Source organism: Bos indicus, chromosome 12 (assembly GCF_029378745.1).
Source record: "Bos indicus isolate NIAB-ARS_2022 breed Sahiwal x Tharparkar chromosome 12, NIAB-ARS_B.indTharparkar_mat_pri_1.0, whole genome shotgun sequence".
Classification (NCBI taxonomy): domain Eukaryota; kingdom Metazoa; phylum Chordata; class Mammalia; order Artiodactyla; family Bovidae; genus Bos; species Bos indicus.
The window spans coordinates 81,939,324-81,956,617 of record NC_091771.1 but is presented as its reverse complement, the minus strand read 5'-3'; the positions used below and the strand labels follow the sequence as shown (position 1 = coordinate 81,956,617).

At 42.9% G+C, this 17,294-nt stretch overlaps 1 protein-coding gene and 1 pseudogene across 4 annotated transcripts in view; both read right to left on the bottom strand.

Annotated features, from left to right (window-relative positions):
• LOC109566944 (basic immunoglobulin-like variable motif-containing protein) overlaps window positions 1-17,294 on the bottom strand; it is a 68,945-nt gene that overhangs the window by 33,284 nt on the left and 18,367 nt on the right. For all 4 annotated transcript variants that reach the window (XM_070800464.1, XM_070800462.1, XM_070800461.1 and 1 more), the window contains 3 exons: window positions 3,307-3,439; window positions 2,603-2,689; window positions 1,415-1,511 (listed from right to left, as the gene is read on the bottom strand). In XM_070800464.1, the coding sequence (XP_070656565.1) occupies window positions 1,415-1,511; window positions 2,603-2,689; window positions 3,307-3,439 (317 nt within the window). The remainder of the gene's footprint in view (window positions 1-1,414; window positions 1,512-2,602; window positions 2,690-3,306; window positions 3,440-17,294) is intronic.
• Window positions 3,904-6,286, bottom strand: LOC109566942 (serine/threonine-protein kinase 24 pseudogene; annotated as a pseudogene).

Here is a 17,294-nt window from a genome sequence, read left to right as displayed (position 1 = left end):
ATACTATGTGGGTTCCAATGAATTCTCTTATTTTCCCTCCTTCATGCGTGCATGCTCAGTTGTGCTGTCTTTGCAACTCCATAGACTGTAGCCAACCAGGCTCCTCTGTCCATGGGATTTTTTCCCCGCCGTCATCTGCATCTAAATAGTATTTATCCTTTCCGACATCATCAGATCACACTACCCAGCATCTTTCCTGACCAGCTGCCTTTACAAAAATATAACAATGTCCACAGGAGCCAAGACCCCTTCCCCGCCCCCATTTGCCTCTCTACCTCTCACTCACGCTCGGTGCTCCCACATTGCCTAATCCAAACACCAAGATCATTCCTCTTCCTCTCCCCGCTATGTGTTCTTCACATGTTAGTGGGATTATAGCAACGGGCTGTCTCCTCAACCCACAGAACATACCATTCCCTGAGAACCACCCACAGCAGCCTTGTTGGTAAACACGGCTCTGCCCCAAGGCCACAGTTAATGCCCCGGGAGTCAGCACCTGACTCCAGCTGGGCCACCACTACAGAACTGGGCTGGAGGCAGGCCCGTCTCAGTCTAGACTGTTCTTCTGAAAGGGAGACCTAAGTTGAAAGACGATGATCTTCAGGAAGCAAACAGAAAGACAGCTGAGAACGAGATAGACTAGCTCCCTGCCCCTGATAACATTTCTGCCTGGCACCTGGCTGGACTTCTTGCCTTTTTTAAATTTTAAATTAGAAGATAATTACTTTACAATATTGCAGTGGTTTCTGCCATACATCATCATGAATCAGCCACAGGTATACATTGGTCCCCTCCCTTCTGAACGTCCCTCCCTCCTCCCACCCACGTGCCACCCCTCTAGGTTGTCACGCAGCACAGGCTTTGGGTTCCCTGCATCATACAGCAAATTCCCACGAGCTATCTATTTTACATATGGTAGTGTGTGTGTTTCAGTGCTATTCTGTCAACTCATCCCACCCTCTCCTTCCTCCACTGCGTCCAAAAGTCTTTTCTTTATGTCTGTGTTTGCGGCCTTGCACGTGGAATCAGTACTATTTTCCTATACTCCATATATATGTGTTAGTATACAATATTTGTCTTTTCTCTTTCTGACATACTTTATTCTGTATAAGAGGCTCTAGGTTCATCTACTTCATTAGAACTGACTCAAATGCGTTTCTTTTTATAGCTGAGTAATATTCCATTGTGTATATGCACCGTAACTTCTTTATCCACTCATCTGTCAATGGACATCTAGATTGCTACCCCGTCCTAGCTACTGTAAATTTCCTTTTAAAACACGTGTCCTTGGCTTTCACGTTTCTGTCTAAAATGGTCTGAACTGGGTTTCTGTTATTTACAACCTAGAGTGCTGACGAAAATGACTGCATTTCGGCCAGTTGAGAAATACTTTCACACACGGTGGGATTCTTACCTTCTTTGTCTTTCGGTACTGCAGCCCCCTCTCTAAGTGCCGGATATCTAGATATTCTGGATTTTGAGTGTTTAGATCAGTGACAATGTCTGCCCATCTATTGTTAAGGAAGAATAAAGCACAATTTTCTTTAGGTTTAAAATACTTTAAAAAGCAATGGAACTTTTCACATGAGCAATTTGCTGCAACACTTCCATGGCAATAATTCTTCCATCAGAGGATTACTCCACCGATTAGGTTTCATAAATCCTCTTTTAAATGACAGTTCTCTTTATCCAACTGATGCCAAGGTTAAAAATGGTTACTCTCCACATGAAATAAAAATATATATCAACCTGTTAAGTGACATCCTGCAGGCTAGTGTGGAAACATTCCATATTTTCTTTTTAATTGGAGTCAAGTACATTTTCAAAAGTTTTCTAAGTTAGTATGCCTTTATCCATAAACAGCATGATTGATGGTACAGAAAATCCAAAACAATTACAAATTGCTTTGTATTGCAAATCTGTTACTAACTGTTACTAACAGTTACAAAACTGTTACTAACAACTGAATTTGATAAAGGTGTAAGATTTAAGGCCTATATCCATAAACAACATGATTGATGGTATAGAAAATCCAAAACAATTACAAATTGCTTTGTATTGCAAATCTGTTACTAGAACTAACAACTGAATTTGATAAAGGTGTAAGATTTAAGGCCTATATAGAAAAATCCATTGTATTTTTGTACACTACCAGAAAATAATTGGGAGATAAAATGTTTTAAAAATCAGTTTATAGGAACGATATTCAATATTGTAATAACCTATAATGGGAAATAATTTAAAAATGTATATGTGTATATATATAACTGAATCACTTTACTGTACACCTAAAACTCACACAACATTGTAACTCAACTATTACTTCAACTAAATCAATTTACAATAGCATCAAAAAATATAGGAAAAATTTTTAACAAAATATATATATAATTCTATGCTGAGAAATACCATTGCCAAGAGAAATTAAAGCTCTAATTGAGTGGAGATACAGTCTATGTTTATAAAGAGAAAACTCTACATTATTCAGATGTAATGCTCCCCAAATTAAACTATGGATTCTATGGATTCTATTCTAATTAAAATTCCAACAGGCTTTTTAGCAGAAATTGAGAAAAAAGTGGAGAGGGAAGGGTTAACATACTTTTTACAGTGAATAGCAGGATGTTTTCTACTTGATTCTCCAATTAAGATCCAATATTCTACTTCCTGTGGTGTGAGGGGACCCCTGCTAGATATAAAATACATTCACAGTAAGCTTCATAAAGTCATTCACTCCCTTGAAAATATTACTTTAATTATATACTGATAAAACATACACTGAAGTTTATGCAGAAATAGCATTCATTAGTACTAGAATAGAACTGGAGTTAAGGTTTGAACAAAACTCCAGAGGCCATTAAAGAGGAAGCATAAATTAGGTAGGGCTTGATCCCTTGTTACAAAATGTTGTTGTTTACTTGCTAAGTCGTGTCTGACTCTTTGAGACCCCATGGACTGTACCCCACCAGATTCCTCTGTCCATGGTATTCTCCAGGCAAGAATACTAGAGTGGGTTGCCACTTCCTTCTCCAGGGGATCTTCCCAACCCAGGGATGGAACCTGCCTCTCCTGCATTTCAGGCAGATACTTTACCACGGAGCCACCAGGGAATCCCGAGAAAAGCCTAATAAACCCAACACAATTCTGCAAAAGATTAAGCTACAATGTTTAAAAGGACAGTCTTACTTGATGTAAGGAAAGCAAATCATCAAGTCTTCCAATGTCTAATGAACCAAATATTTCATAAATGCTTTCAACAATATATTTTCCTGGTGAAGTATGCACATAAAATATAAAAATGCTTACCTATATGCTTTATTCGCCTTGACAGGGGTTGCTTCAAAGCCAATTGGACAAAAATAATGATTTTGGCAATGATAGATATAAGCTAACGATTCATCTTTCAATCCATGAGTTAACTTCGACAAGGCCCCAGATGCTACAAAAAAGCAAAAACAAACCAACTGAGGGACCATAAAACACTGTCTATGCTTCATACAAACAATTATACAATACTTATGTTGTATATTATATATACAATTATATATATATATATATATATATATATATATACACACAAGTAATTATACAAACAGTTAAGGACTCAAAGGCAGAAAAGACATTACTTGGGACAAATGGACATTGCTGGGGAAAAAATGAATAACTATTGATAGATTTTTTAAAAAAATTAATGGATTTCAATCTTACCCTTTAGACTGAAATTCAGATAAACTGAATAGCAAACTAAATAACTGAAATATGTCCTTGATTACCAAAACCTTCAAATAACACATATGCTTGTCTATAAAAGTTAATACTTGGTATATATAGCAAGGGTCTCAACTTCTCTGATTGTATACATCTGTCACTAGAAATTTCTTTTTTTGTGTGTGTGTGCAAAAATCCTGTTACAAAATTTATTCGTGAAAGCATTCAGACACGTTGAGGTTTCGAAAGATGATATGCAGGTTTCATTACAAGGTGCAACAGAAAACCCTACTGGGAGGACGGGCCGGCGGGCGCGGGACACAGGCCGGGCGCGGCTCCAGCCAAAGTGAGACAAGGACGCTTCATCGGGGACAAACTGGAAATAATTTAAAGCTTCATGAGGCGCGATATGTTTCCATTTAAAACACTAAGAAATAGTACCATCGATGAAAACAGGAAAATCAACTTCTAAGTGTACCGAAGGGGTCGTAGGGCACGCAGGAGGAAAAAAATCTGCATTTGCTGAGGTACAAACAGAGGGAGTGTTCCCGAAGAGGGGCATTTAATTATTATTAATGGCAAACCCTGCGGATACAAAATAAAACCCAAATCACTGGTCACATAATTCAAAATTTACATGTGATAAAGGCAAGGCAATAGACTCAAGTTACGGCCTGTCAAATATTTACTCCACTGACGGTATCTACAGAAGCACTTGGCCGATGTGTGCACAGTGATTCCTATGCACGCCGAGAGGGTTTTCCGTAAAAATGACGCTATTTACAAGTCTGTACACTGATCCACCAGAGCGATTTCTCCATCTCCTGGGGTGGGGGTGGGCGGGGGCGGGGTGCTTATCAACGTAAAGCAGGATACCTGAGGTTTCATTGCTTCAGTCGCCTTATCATAATCCCAGATATACATTTCAGGGTTTATTTTTGTTTTCAAAGACTCTTTCCTTGATATGTGCACTATGGTTAAAATTAAAAACGAGAATAATAAAATAATCGCTTGGAGGAGCTGGCCTTCCCCCACCCCATCCGGAGTCCATCAGGCCCCAGGCCAGCAGGTAAGGGCTGTGGGGCCCTGGACAGGCGACCCTGCGGCGGGAACCGCCCCCCCGATGGTGCGCCTCTTCAGCGGAGTCAGCAAAGGCTCTCGTTGAGTTTTGAAAAGGAAGAGGGTGAAGAAGGAAAAAAATAAAAGGAAAAACAAAACCCCAAATGCCAAAGGGATTTCAATGGGATGAAGTTCCTCCACCACTTAGAGAATATCTCTGCAGCCGCTGCACCAGCTGGGCCACCATGGTGTCAGAGATGCCGGGGCAGGCCTCCTCCGCCAGGTAGATGGCCCCGCGCAGCTCCTCGATGGAGCCCAGGTTTCCTCCACACGCCTGGCTCTTCTCCTTCAGCTCTGCAAAGAGCGGAGAAATAATTGTAGATAAACACTGGGAGAAAGACCTCTTTGGGATGTCTTTCATCTTGTTTCTTTCCAGATCCGACGGCTGGAGAGCTCCGTTCTCCAGACTCTTTGGATCCTTCTCCCGGATCGTGAAGATCCAGTCCCCCGAGTCGCTGCCTCCGGAAGCCTGGCCGTCTGTGTCCGTCTCCGTGTCGGAGTCTTCCGAGCTGGAGTCTTCGTGGCTCTGCTCGGCCTTCCACCTCTTGTACCTGTCGATGAGCTCGGTCAAGTAGGATGTTTTCTTTGCGTTGCGGATTATGAACTTGTGCTTCAGTAACTCCTTAGCGGTGGGTCTAAAGCTCGGCTCCTTGTTCAAACAGGCCTCCACGAACTCCTTGAGGGGTTTGCTGTAGTTCCCTTCCAGCGTCGGGGGGTTGTTCTTTGGGATAAGGAATAGGACCTTCATGGGATGCAGCTCGGAATGCGGCGGCTCCCCCTTGGCAAGCTCGATGGCCATGATGCCCAGGGACCAGATGTCCGCCTTTGAGTCGTAGGCTGACTGCTTGATGACTTCAGGCGCCATCCAGAAAGGGGTGCCCACGAAGGTGTTTCTCTTTATTTGGGTGTCTGTCAGCTGGCCCGCCACTCCAAAGTCCGCCAGCTTCACCTCCCCGTGTTCAGAGAGCAGGACGTTGGCAGCTTTAATATCTCTGTGAATTTTCTTCTCCGAATGCAAATAATCAAGTCCTTTCAGTATTTCTCTTAATATAGTAGCAATCTGGGTTTCATCTAAAGGGCCAGGTTCTAAGAGGTCCAGTGCAGAGCCCCCGCCAAGATATTCCATTATTATCCACAATTTAGTGTCCTGCATGCCGGGCAGGCCCAACTGCACCGGGGAGTGAGCCATGGCGGTCAGGACGGCCACTTCCTGGGACGGGACGGCAGGGCCGCGGCGATCCGCGCGGGCGACGAGGCCCGCGGGCCACGCGCAGCCCTCCTCGGGCGGCCGGGGGCGGGGGATGGGGGGCCGGCCGGCCGGAGCCCGAGGCCACCCTAGCCCCCCCGTGGGTCCTGGGCCGGGCGGCGGGCTCAGGGGCGGACGGCGGGCCTCGTCTCCATGCACCGCGCCGGGGAGGGGCTGCGAGGAGCGCGGGGCCTCCCAGCGAGCGGCCGCCGCTGCTGCTGCTGCTACCGCCGCTGCTGCTGGGCTGGAACCAGGCGGCCTGGGCCCGCGCGCTGGCGCCTGGAGCCGGAGTGGGGCGCGCACCGCCGGCCGAGCCCCTAGAAATTTCTAAGTAAGCATGTTTGTTTATAAACTATGTATATTGACTACTAATTTAAAAGATAAACAAAAATAGGAATTTTTAATTAGATTAAAATGTAGATATTCTAATTCATTCTTCCCAGACCACAGAGATCACTCTGTAAAGCTGTCATATGCAAACATCCCAATTTGGAAACCACTGAAGTATATGGACAAATACAAACTCCAAACAATTTCCAAAGATGAAAACTTTCTCCCATTAATACACATTACAATCCTTTCTACAAAAATCACCCAAATTAGAGGAACGGTTTTCACAAGCCAAGTGGTAAGAACATCTTTATAGAAACTGGCTGGTGAACCACTGCATCCCCTTATAACTGCTTCTCCTTGTTTCTTTCCAGTGGCTGCCTGTATTAGTTACAAAGTAATTTCAAAAGTATTACATAAGAAACCAGTTTTTAACCACCACTCAATACTTAAAGCCATTAACTGAAGTTTCATTAACTTGCATCTCCTGGAAGAAGCTAAATTATTTATGAACAAATAGCCCATTAAGACAGGAAATCCTAAAAATTGTTGAAGTAGACGAAAATTTCCAAGTTATGGCTTTTCTGATGGACTTTCTGGCCACTGAAATAGCTGAAGCCCAAGAACAGCTGGTCAATGGCTGTAACAGAGCCAAGAAGGTGGGAGCCCACCCCCAACCCCCAGAGATACACACAATTTGTGAGTTCCATGGAGACCATAACATTTCTGTCTCAAGCTCTTTCTCCAAGGTTTCAGCTAGGAGATTTTTACTCATAGATTCACCATAGATTTTTACTTCATTATGTGCATTCCTGCATGCAAGGCAATCTTTTCTACCACAATCTCTATTTCATAACGATAAATAAGTCTTTCTGCTGTTTTGGGCTGAGTTCCTCAGACAAACTAAAAACCGACACCCAAGGACAGTTCTAAATAAATTCTAAGAACTAAAATTAAGAAGATGATCAGTATTTCATTTCCATAGCTGAACTTGGTTGTAGATATATTCCAGAATAGTAAGCAAATGTAAATAGATTTGGACTCTTCATAAACCCAGTAAATACTAAAGATTCTTACACATATAACTGGCTTAGAAAGAACTCTTGAAATCTTTGCCAGATTGTGAAAATGCCATATAAAAAGTTACCCCAGATAACTAAAACTTCCTGTGAAAGAACTTTATTGTAACTTTTTAATGGAAATCTTTATTTCACACTTCCCTCCTTAAGTCAAATATAATCCAAAACAGCTGATTTCCTTATTGGGATTATGAATAGGAGTCACATTAATGTCTGGAATATATTCAGGGGCAAATGAGATAGAAGTGAAAGTTTGCCATCATTAATATTCATACTATTTCACCTGCTACAAATACTCTTAGACTATGTCCTAGTTTTCTAGAGGACACGAGGTGGGTTTTCTTCTATGAAGTAATGATCATGCTACTCAGGTATATCTTTTGTTATTATTTCAAAGTACATGACAACGTTCTGATGGACTTAGATTGTTGTTGTTCAGTCACTAAGTCTTGTCCGACTCTTTGCAACTCCATGGACTATAGCCCCCCAGGCTCCTCTGGCCATGGGATTTTCCAGGCAAGAATAATGGAGTGGGTTGCCATTTCCTTCTCCAGGGCATCTTCCTGACCCAGGGATCAATCCCAGGTCTCTGGCATGACAAGCAGATTCTTTACCATCTGAGCTACCAGGGAAGTCCTGGATCAGGGCATTACCCTTGCTACTACTCAACTCTGGCGCTGTAGCTGAAAGCAGCCACAGACAGAAACAGCCGTGGGCCGTGTGTAAGCAAATGGATATGTCTATGTGCCAATAAAACTTTATTTATAAAATAAAGTGGGCTGTTGTTTGCTGCGTGCTCATGGGCTGTTGTTTGCTGACCTCTAATTCAGATCAGTAATTTTCATATTTATTTTGACATGGAACACCTTCTGCAAGGAAAGTTTACATGTCTGGCCAGTTCATAAAAAGGATCAAAGCTGTTACTGTGGCCCAGAAGGAGGTAGGGAATCTACGGGCTCACCCCTCTCCCCTCACCAGCCCTGAAGCACCACCATAGAATTCCCAGGACTCAACTGAGCACAGAATGAAAAATCACTGAGCTTCCTATCAATGGAAGACCACACTCCTGATAAAGAAGCGGGATAGCACCTCTTTAGAAAGGTAACAGTGTGTGCATGCTAAGTCACCTCATTTGTGTCCAACTCTTTGTGACCCCATTGACTGTAGCCCGCCAGGCTCCTCTGTCCACGTGATTGCCCAAGCAAGAATACTGGAGTGGGTTGCCATTTCTTTCTCCAGGAAATCTTCTTGACCCAGGGACCAAATCCACCTCTCCTGCATTGACAGATGCTTCACCACTAGCACCACCAGGGAAGCCCACGGTTACTATTTGCGCTGTGCTTAGTCATTCACTTGTGTCTGATTCTCTGTGGTCCCATGGACTGCGGCCCGCCAGGCTCCTCTGTCCATGGGATTCTCCAGGCAAGAATACTGGAGTGGGTTGCCATGCCCTCCTCCAGGGATCTTCCTGACCCAGGGATCAAACCCATGTCTCTTACATCTCCTGCACTGGCAAGCTTTACCACCAGCACCACCTGGGAAGTCCAGAAAGGCCACAGCAGTAGTTCTCAAACCTGAGCAGGAAGGGCTTGTTAAATAACAGATTGCTGATACCTAACCCCTCGGTGACTGACCCAGTAGGTCTGGAGTGGGGACCGACAATTTGCATGTCTAACACATTACCAGACAATGCTGATATTCATTCAGGGGTCACATCTTGAGAGCCACTGGTCTAAGGTTAACAGGAAATTCTTACTGCACTCAATTCAGGAAGCAAATTAATGAACAGCTACCAACTACTGGGTTAGCCAAAAAGTTCATTTAGGCCTTTCTGTAAGCTGTATCATGACGTTTTCTGTAACAGGAAAACCTGAATTGTTCGGCCAACCCAATATATCAGGAACCATAAGGAAACAAAAGGCAAGGAATGCATAGTACCTCAAGTTGCCCTCGTAGAGAAGATAAAAGAGGTGACTTGGATATAGGGTGGAAAAAATGCAAAAAAAAAAAAAAAAAGGGGGTGTAATTCAAAGGAGAAAGAGTACCTTGTGTTTAAGGAATCAAGAAAGGGGTGGCATTCAGGACAGAACAAAATCAAGTGGCAGGATTCTGACAACGAAGAGGAAGGAGCATGTGGAGAAAACCACACTACTGCATGGGAGGGAGATAGTCAGGGAAGAGCACATTGTCTGGTCCAGAATGGAGGGCACATAAGCCTCTTGTAGGACACCCCCAGAAATTCAGTGTAAGGTCAGAAAAAGATCACCTTCTGAAATAAAACACACCACTTAGTACATTAAGGCAGTCATCCTAGACAGTGATGCTACATAGCAGAAGACAAACGAATGCATTACAGATGGAAACTAAATTCAGACTGATGTGGGGTCTAAACCACATCAGGATGTGGAGTCAAGAGGATATCAAGAATCTGAAACTTCAGCGACACAGCAGCCACTGCCAAATGCAGAGCCATGATGCGGATGGTGTAGAGAAAGCAGAGCAAAACTACCAGAATGTGCCGGCCCGCTGCCCCGCGAGGAGCAGTGCGCGTCCTGAGCAGCCGTCGAGGAAATGCTGGTGCCTTTGATCCTGTATTTCTCACTCTCAGTTAATATATTGGCATTCTGATATTCTGTGAGCCTGCTGAGTCAGAGTATTCTATAAGAACAGAACTCCAGAGAACTCTAAAAGAACTTATCAAAATGTATTTTTATACCTTCAAAGACAAGAACTGGATTTTGTAACCTAGCAACACAGTATCATCCTGCAAGGTTCTTAGACCCTCGAATCTTCTAAATTCAACTGGTACATGCAGGACAGCATCAAAAGACCAATCTGCTCTCGCCTGGGATGGTGCAAAGGACTTGACGCTTTCATCAAGTTACACAGAGACCCCAAAGTAGGAAAGGATATATTAGTGCCACACACGGAAAAGATTTATTTGATCTTGTGTCTAATAAGAACTGGAGAAAACCAGAGGATGAGGAAAACAGAATATAAATGCACAGTCCACTCAAGATGCACTAAGACACTACAGTTAACTGGTAGTTATGTCGGGATAGGGCAAAGGTATCTATTAGAAGAATAAAAACGAAATACAGGAATATTAGTGTAATTTTCAAGCGAGCTGTTAAAAACAAATGAATCCAGATGTTCCTGGCACAAAAGCTGATAACTAAGGGAACCAACAGTTTGACGTTTTACTCTAATAAGTAACAATAATAGGAAGTGAATAATAATAAGTGAACCAATAGTTTGACATTAATGTTGACAACTTATGGCACAAAATTTTGTGAGTCATTACTAAGTACAGCTCTTAAAAAATGCTTCAACTCATATTCACAGTCAAATCTGTTAATTTTTGTTAAAATCCCTGGATTTTGCTTTTATTCCATGAGTGAGGGCTTCCCACGTGGTTCAGTAGGAAAGAATCTGCCTTCCAATTCAAGACACACAGGTTCAATACCCAGGTCCGGAAGCTCCCCTGGAGAAGGAAATGGCAACCCACTCCAGTATTCTTGCCTGAGAAATCCCACGGACAGTGAAACCTGGCGGGCCACAGTCCATGAGGTTGCAAAGAGTTGGACATGACTGAGCGTGCAAAAGCTCAGTTCACATTTCCTGAAGGCCCATAGGAAATGAGCAAATCAGCCAGAAAAGAGGGAGTTCCAAAATCTAAGAAGTGTAGTCACCAGGAAAATGTAAAGCCTGTTGAAGAAAACAGGCCCTTAAAAATAATCTAAGCATGGGACTTCTCTGGTGGTCCAGTGGTTAGGACTCCGAGCTGGCACTGCAGGGAATGTGGGCTCAATCTCTGGGGAACTGGAATCCCACATGCTGTGCCACAGGGCACCCCACAAAAAAAATCTAAACAAACAAAAGATACATTTCAAAGTATTTTTTTTTTAATGCACACTAACAACTGGCCACGGTTTTCACTACTGAATATTCCAGAGACAAACGAGAAAAGCCTATCTCTGCAACTCTGTCTTCTACAATGAGATGGAACAGGAACGACTTCTGCTCGACACAGGTTAACACTCTCCACTCGGAATACAATCAGAAGTCCCAAGGGTCACATGGGTAAGGTCAGAGGGCATCATACATAGAATCAAAGGGTTAGTGAGGGAAGTCCCTATGACCAAGGAGCTGGGCAGACACATTAAAAAGATGCAACATCATATGAGGCTGCACGTCCTAAATGCCAAACAACAGACAAAAATGATCAGCATTACAGAAATTAAGAGAAATCCAAGTGTCAGATATAAGGCAGGGCTTGCTAAGGACCACTGAGCTTTGAAGAGGAAGATCAAGGGGGAAGTTGATCAGTTATCCTTCAGGAAAACACATGTAGAAAAAGAGACAGTGATAATCCAAGTTTTGTAATAGGGAAAGTAAAAACAAGAACAAAACTGGGAAAATACAGTATTGAAATTTATTTAAAGAAATTATAGCAACAATTCCTCTCCTCCCATCAAAAAAAAAAAGAGGAGGGATGGAGAGAAGAGCCTATCCCTCGAAGGAAAAACACTGATGTGTGTTGCAAAGTCTATCCTCGCTTAGTTTTTCATTGCCTGATCAATTACTTAGAGAGGCTATGTTGATAGCCACCATGGAAACAGGAAAAATTATTAACATTATTAAAAAATTATTAACATTTAAGGCTCCCCTTTCCATGGAGTAAGGAAAGGAGAGTGAAGTTGCTCAGTTGTGTCCGACTTTTTTGTGACCCCATGGACTGCAGCCTACCAGGCTCCTCTGTCCATGGAATTTTCCAGGCAAGAACACTGGAGTGGGTTGCCATGTCCTCTTCCAGGGCATCTTCCTGATCCAGGGATCAAACCTGGGTCGCCCGCATGGCAGGCAGATGCTTTACCGTCTGAGCCTGACCAGGGAGGCTCCATGGAGAAAGGCCCCCTGCCACTGCACAGAGCTCAGTCAGTAAGAATAAAATTAACATTCATTGAGTCCTTACTCTGTCAGGCAAGGGCCTAAGTATATTACAAATACGTCTCCTTTTATCTTCACAGTGACCCTGTGGGGTGAAAATATGGAGACAAGTCCACACTGGCTCAGTAAGATAACAGTCTACACTGGCTCAGTGAGTGAGAGTTTAAGCACCTTGTTCAGATCACAGAACCAGTATGTGCAGAAATCACTATGCGGACTCCAAGTCTGCCTGCCTCACAAGCAGCTGGATACGCCTGCGAAAAGGCAACAGAAATAGACCCTGTTTATTTACCGTTACTCTGTGTTCAGTCCTTGAGCTTGGTAAACCAGGTACTCTCTCTGCTGACAAAGCCTCTGCTTGAGCAGACTTCAGTTTGATTTCGGATGCACGCAGCAGTAAGCGGCAGCTTGCAGCAAGCAGCAGCGAGTGCTAGCTGGAAGCAGGGGCTCTAACCACTGGGTCACAGGAGCCAGCAGTTAGGGCTAAGTTTCCTAGCCTTGCCTGCCTCGTCAGGAACAAATTCAGGCGACCAGGCAGAAGATAAAGAGTAAAGTAAAAAGTTTATTGAAAGGAAAAGTACATGCGGAAAGGCACATGGGCAAACTCAGAGAGACAGTGGTGCCTTTGGGAAGTTTAAATCCTTTAGAAAGAAGCAGTTTTCCAGATCTAGACCTTCCTTCAGGCCAATCACCTTGCTTTGTCTCCCCCTGGTTAATATGTTTTAGGACCATCCCCTGGGATGTGCACACACACCCTAGCCAAGATAGATCTCGAAGAGAAGGCTTCTGGGAGGAGCACGACTCATTATGGCCTAGAATTATCTTCTGACTTTTGACTCCAAGGAGCTTTCTGCACATGGGTTCAGTTCAGTTCAGTCGCTCAGTCGTGTCCGACTCTTTGCGACCCCATGAATCGCAGCATGCCAGGCCTCCCTGTCCATTACCAACTCCCGGAGTTCACTCAGACTCACGTCCATCGAGTCAGTGATGCCATCCAGCCATCTCATCCTCTGTCGTCCCCTTCTCCTCCTGCCCCCAATCCCTCCCAGCATCAGAGTCTTTTCCAATGAGTCAACTCTTCACATGAGGTGGCCAAAGTACTGGAGTTTCAGCTTTAGCATCATTCCTTCCAAAGAAATCCCAGGCTGATCTCCTTCAGATGGACTGGTTGGATCTCCTTGCAGTCCAAGGGACTCTCAAGAGTCTTCTCCAACACCACAGTTCAAAAGCATCAATTCTTTGGCGCTCAGCCTTCTTCACAGTCCAACTCTCACATCCATACATGACCACAGGAAAAACCATAGCCTTGACTAGACGGACCTTTGTTGGCAAAGTAATGTCTCTGCTTTTGAATATGCTATCTAGGTTGGTCATAACTTTCCTTCCAAGGAGTAAGCGTCTTTTAATTTCATGGCTGCAATCACAATCTGCAGTGATTTTGGAGCCCAAAAAAATAAAGTCTGACACTGTTTCCACTGTTTCCCCATCTATTTCCCATGAAGTGGTGTGACCGGATGCCATGATCTTTGTTTTCTGAATGTTGAGCTTTAAGCCAACTTTTTCACTCTCCACTTTCACTTTCATCAAGAGGCTTTTTAGTTCCTCTTCACTTTCTGCCATAAGGGTGGTGTCATCTGCATACGTGAGGTTATTGATATTTCTCCCGGCAATCTTGATTCCAGCTTGTGCTTCTTCCAGCCCAGCGTTTCTCATGATGTACTCTGCATAGAAGTTAAATAAGCAGGGTGACAATATACAGCCTTGACATACTCCTTTTCCTATTTGGAACCAGTCTGTTGTTCCATGTCCAGTTCTAACTGTTGCTTCCTGACCTGCATATAGATTTCTCAAAAGACAGATCAGGTGGTCTGGTATTCCCATCTCTTTCAGAATTTTCTACAGTTTATTGTGATCCACACAGTCAAAGGCTTTGGCATAGTCAATAAAGCAGAAATAGATGTTTTTCTGGAATTCTCTTGCTTTTTCCATGATCCAGCAGATGTTGGCAATTTGATCTCTGGTTCCTCTACCTTTTCTAAAACCAGCTTGAACACCAGGAAGTTCATGGTTCATGTATTGCTGAAGCCTGGATAGTGTCTCCCTTATCAGACAGAGTTTTTTCCTTTCTTTGTCCTGGCCATGATTATGCCCTTGAGGTAAGGGACAAAGACTGGCTGTTTATCCTGTTTCTTGTTGGGTGTAAACTCCTCAACAGGCGCCCAGCTGTCTCTGATGTCAAGAAATGAAAATGAGTATACTACCCAAAGCAATTTATAGATTCAATGCAATCCCTATCAAGCTACCAATGGTATTCTTCACAGAGCTAGAACAAATAATTTCACAATTCGTATGGAAATACAAAAAACCTCGAATAGCCAAAGTAATCTTGAGAAAGAAGAATGGAACTGGAGGAATCAACCTTCCTGACTTCAGGCTCTACTACAAAGCCACAGTCATCAAGACAGTATGGTACTGGCACAGAGACAGAACTATAGATCAGTGGAACAAAACAGAAAGCCCAGAGATAAATCCACACACATATGGACACCTTATCTTTGACAAAGGAGGCAAGAATATACAATGGATTAAAGACAATCTCTTTAACAAGTGGTGCTGTGAAAACTGGTCAACCACTTGTAAAAGAATGAAACTAGAACACTTTCTAACACCATACACAAAAATAAACTCAAAATGGATTAAAGATCTCAACGTAAGACCAGAAACTATAAAACTCCTAGAGGAGAACATTGGCTAAACACTCTCCGACATACATCACAGCAGGATCCTCTATGACCCACCTCCCAGAATATTGGAAATAAAAGCAAAAATAAATAAATGGGACCTAATTAAACTTAAAAGCTTCTGCACATCAAAGGAAACTATAAGCAAGGTGAAAAGACAGCCTTCAGAATGGGAGAAAATAATAGCAAATGAAGCAACTGACAAACAACTAATCTCAAAAATATACAAGCAACTCCTACACCTCAATTCTAGAAAAATAAATGACCCAATCAAAAAATGAGCCAAAGAACTAAATAGACATTTCTCCAAAGAAGACATACAGATGGCTAACAAACACATGAAAAGATGCTCAACATCACTCATTATCAGAGAAATGCAAATCAAAACCACTATGAGGTACCATTTCACGCCAGTCAGAATGGCTGCGATCCAAAAGTCTACAAGCAATAAATGCTGGAGAGGGTGTGGAGGAAAGGGAACCCTCCTACACTGTTGGTGGGAATGCAAACTAGTACAGCCACTATGGAGAACAGTGTGGAGATTCCTTAAAAAACTGGAAATAGAACTGCCTTATGATCCAGCAATCCCACTGCTGGGCATACACACTGAGGAAACCAGAATTGAAAGAGACACGTGTACCCCAATGTTCATCGCAGCACTGTTTATAATAGCCAGGACATGGAAGCAACCTAGATCCAAGAGCAGATGCATGGATAAGAAAGCTGTGGTAGATATACACAATGAAGTAATACTCAGCCATTAAAAAGAATACATTTGAATCAGTTCTAATGAGGTGGATGAAACTGGAGCCTATTATACAGAGTGAAGTAAGCCAGAAAGAAAAACACAAATACAGTATACTAACGCATATACATGGAATTTAGAAAGATGGTAACAATAATCCTGTATGCGAGACAGCAAAAGAGACACTGAGGTATAGAACAGTCTTTTGGACTCTGTGGGAGAGGGAGAGGGTGGGATGATTTGGGAGAATGGCATTGAAATATGTATAATATCATATATGAAATGAGTCGCCAGTCCAGGTTCAATGCACGATACTGGATGCTTGGGGCTGGTGCACTGGGACGACCCAGAGGGATGGTATGGGGAGGGAGGAGGGTTCAGGATGGGGAACACATGTATACCTGTGGCGGATTCATGTTGATATATGGCAAAACCAATACAATATTGTAAAGTTAAAAAATAAAATAAAATTTAAAAATGAAAAAAAAAGAAATGCAAAGAGGAGGCTGACTGTAAATTCCCCAACTTGGAGCCCATGTATATCCTACCTCAAGTAAGGCATCACTGAGCCTTCTCAGCTAGGCTTGGACCTTGGGATTCTGTGTCCATTCTGGCTGAATCCAGTTTTAGCGAAAATTCTGCCAAAGTCACTTGAGAGAATCCCCCACCCGGATACCAGATCAAGGTCCTTATCCTTCACTCTTAAAGCCCAACCCTTAGACTGCCTGAGATAAGACCTGTTAGACTGGTTCAGCAAGGACCCTTGATGTCTCTTCTTAATAACCTTCCATCCATGGAACCCTCGCTTTGAGAGTTGGTTTGTTGTTTCAGGTTGAGCCCAATTGCTCTCCCATGACCCAGTTCCCCATTACAACAGTCTTCAATAGTCTTCCTTACCCTTTTGGCAAGTGTCGGAAGAACATTTTCTCTAACACTGTGTTGCAGGTTTCTGATCATAAATTCAAAAGGTGATTGTGAAATTTTAAAAATGGAAATGTTCAAATAATTCAAATTATTTAACTAGCACGTAACTAACACAATCCTTCGAATCGACTGCATTATTCTCTGTAACAACCAAGACCCTTTTATAACAGAACTGTGTCACTTTCACAGTTCATTGTCCTGTTGTTATATATTTTTATGCCACTCTAACAACAAATATTCTAAAATCCTTGCATTCCCTTTCAGAAAGAGGAAGTGCAAATTCCATGCTGCTTCCTGAAAGGATTTTAGTAGCAGCAAGCTCTCTCTCTCCCTCTCTCACACACACACCCCATGGGCCCAAAAAACACACCGTGCTAAAGCAGTGTTTATGACATGCCATAAAATTTTTAAAGTTCTACATTCAAAGAGGGAAAGAACTAAAAAATATTAAG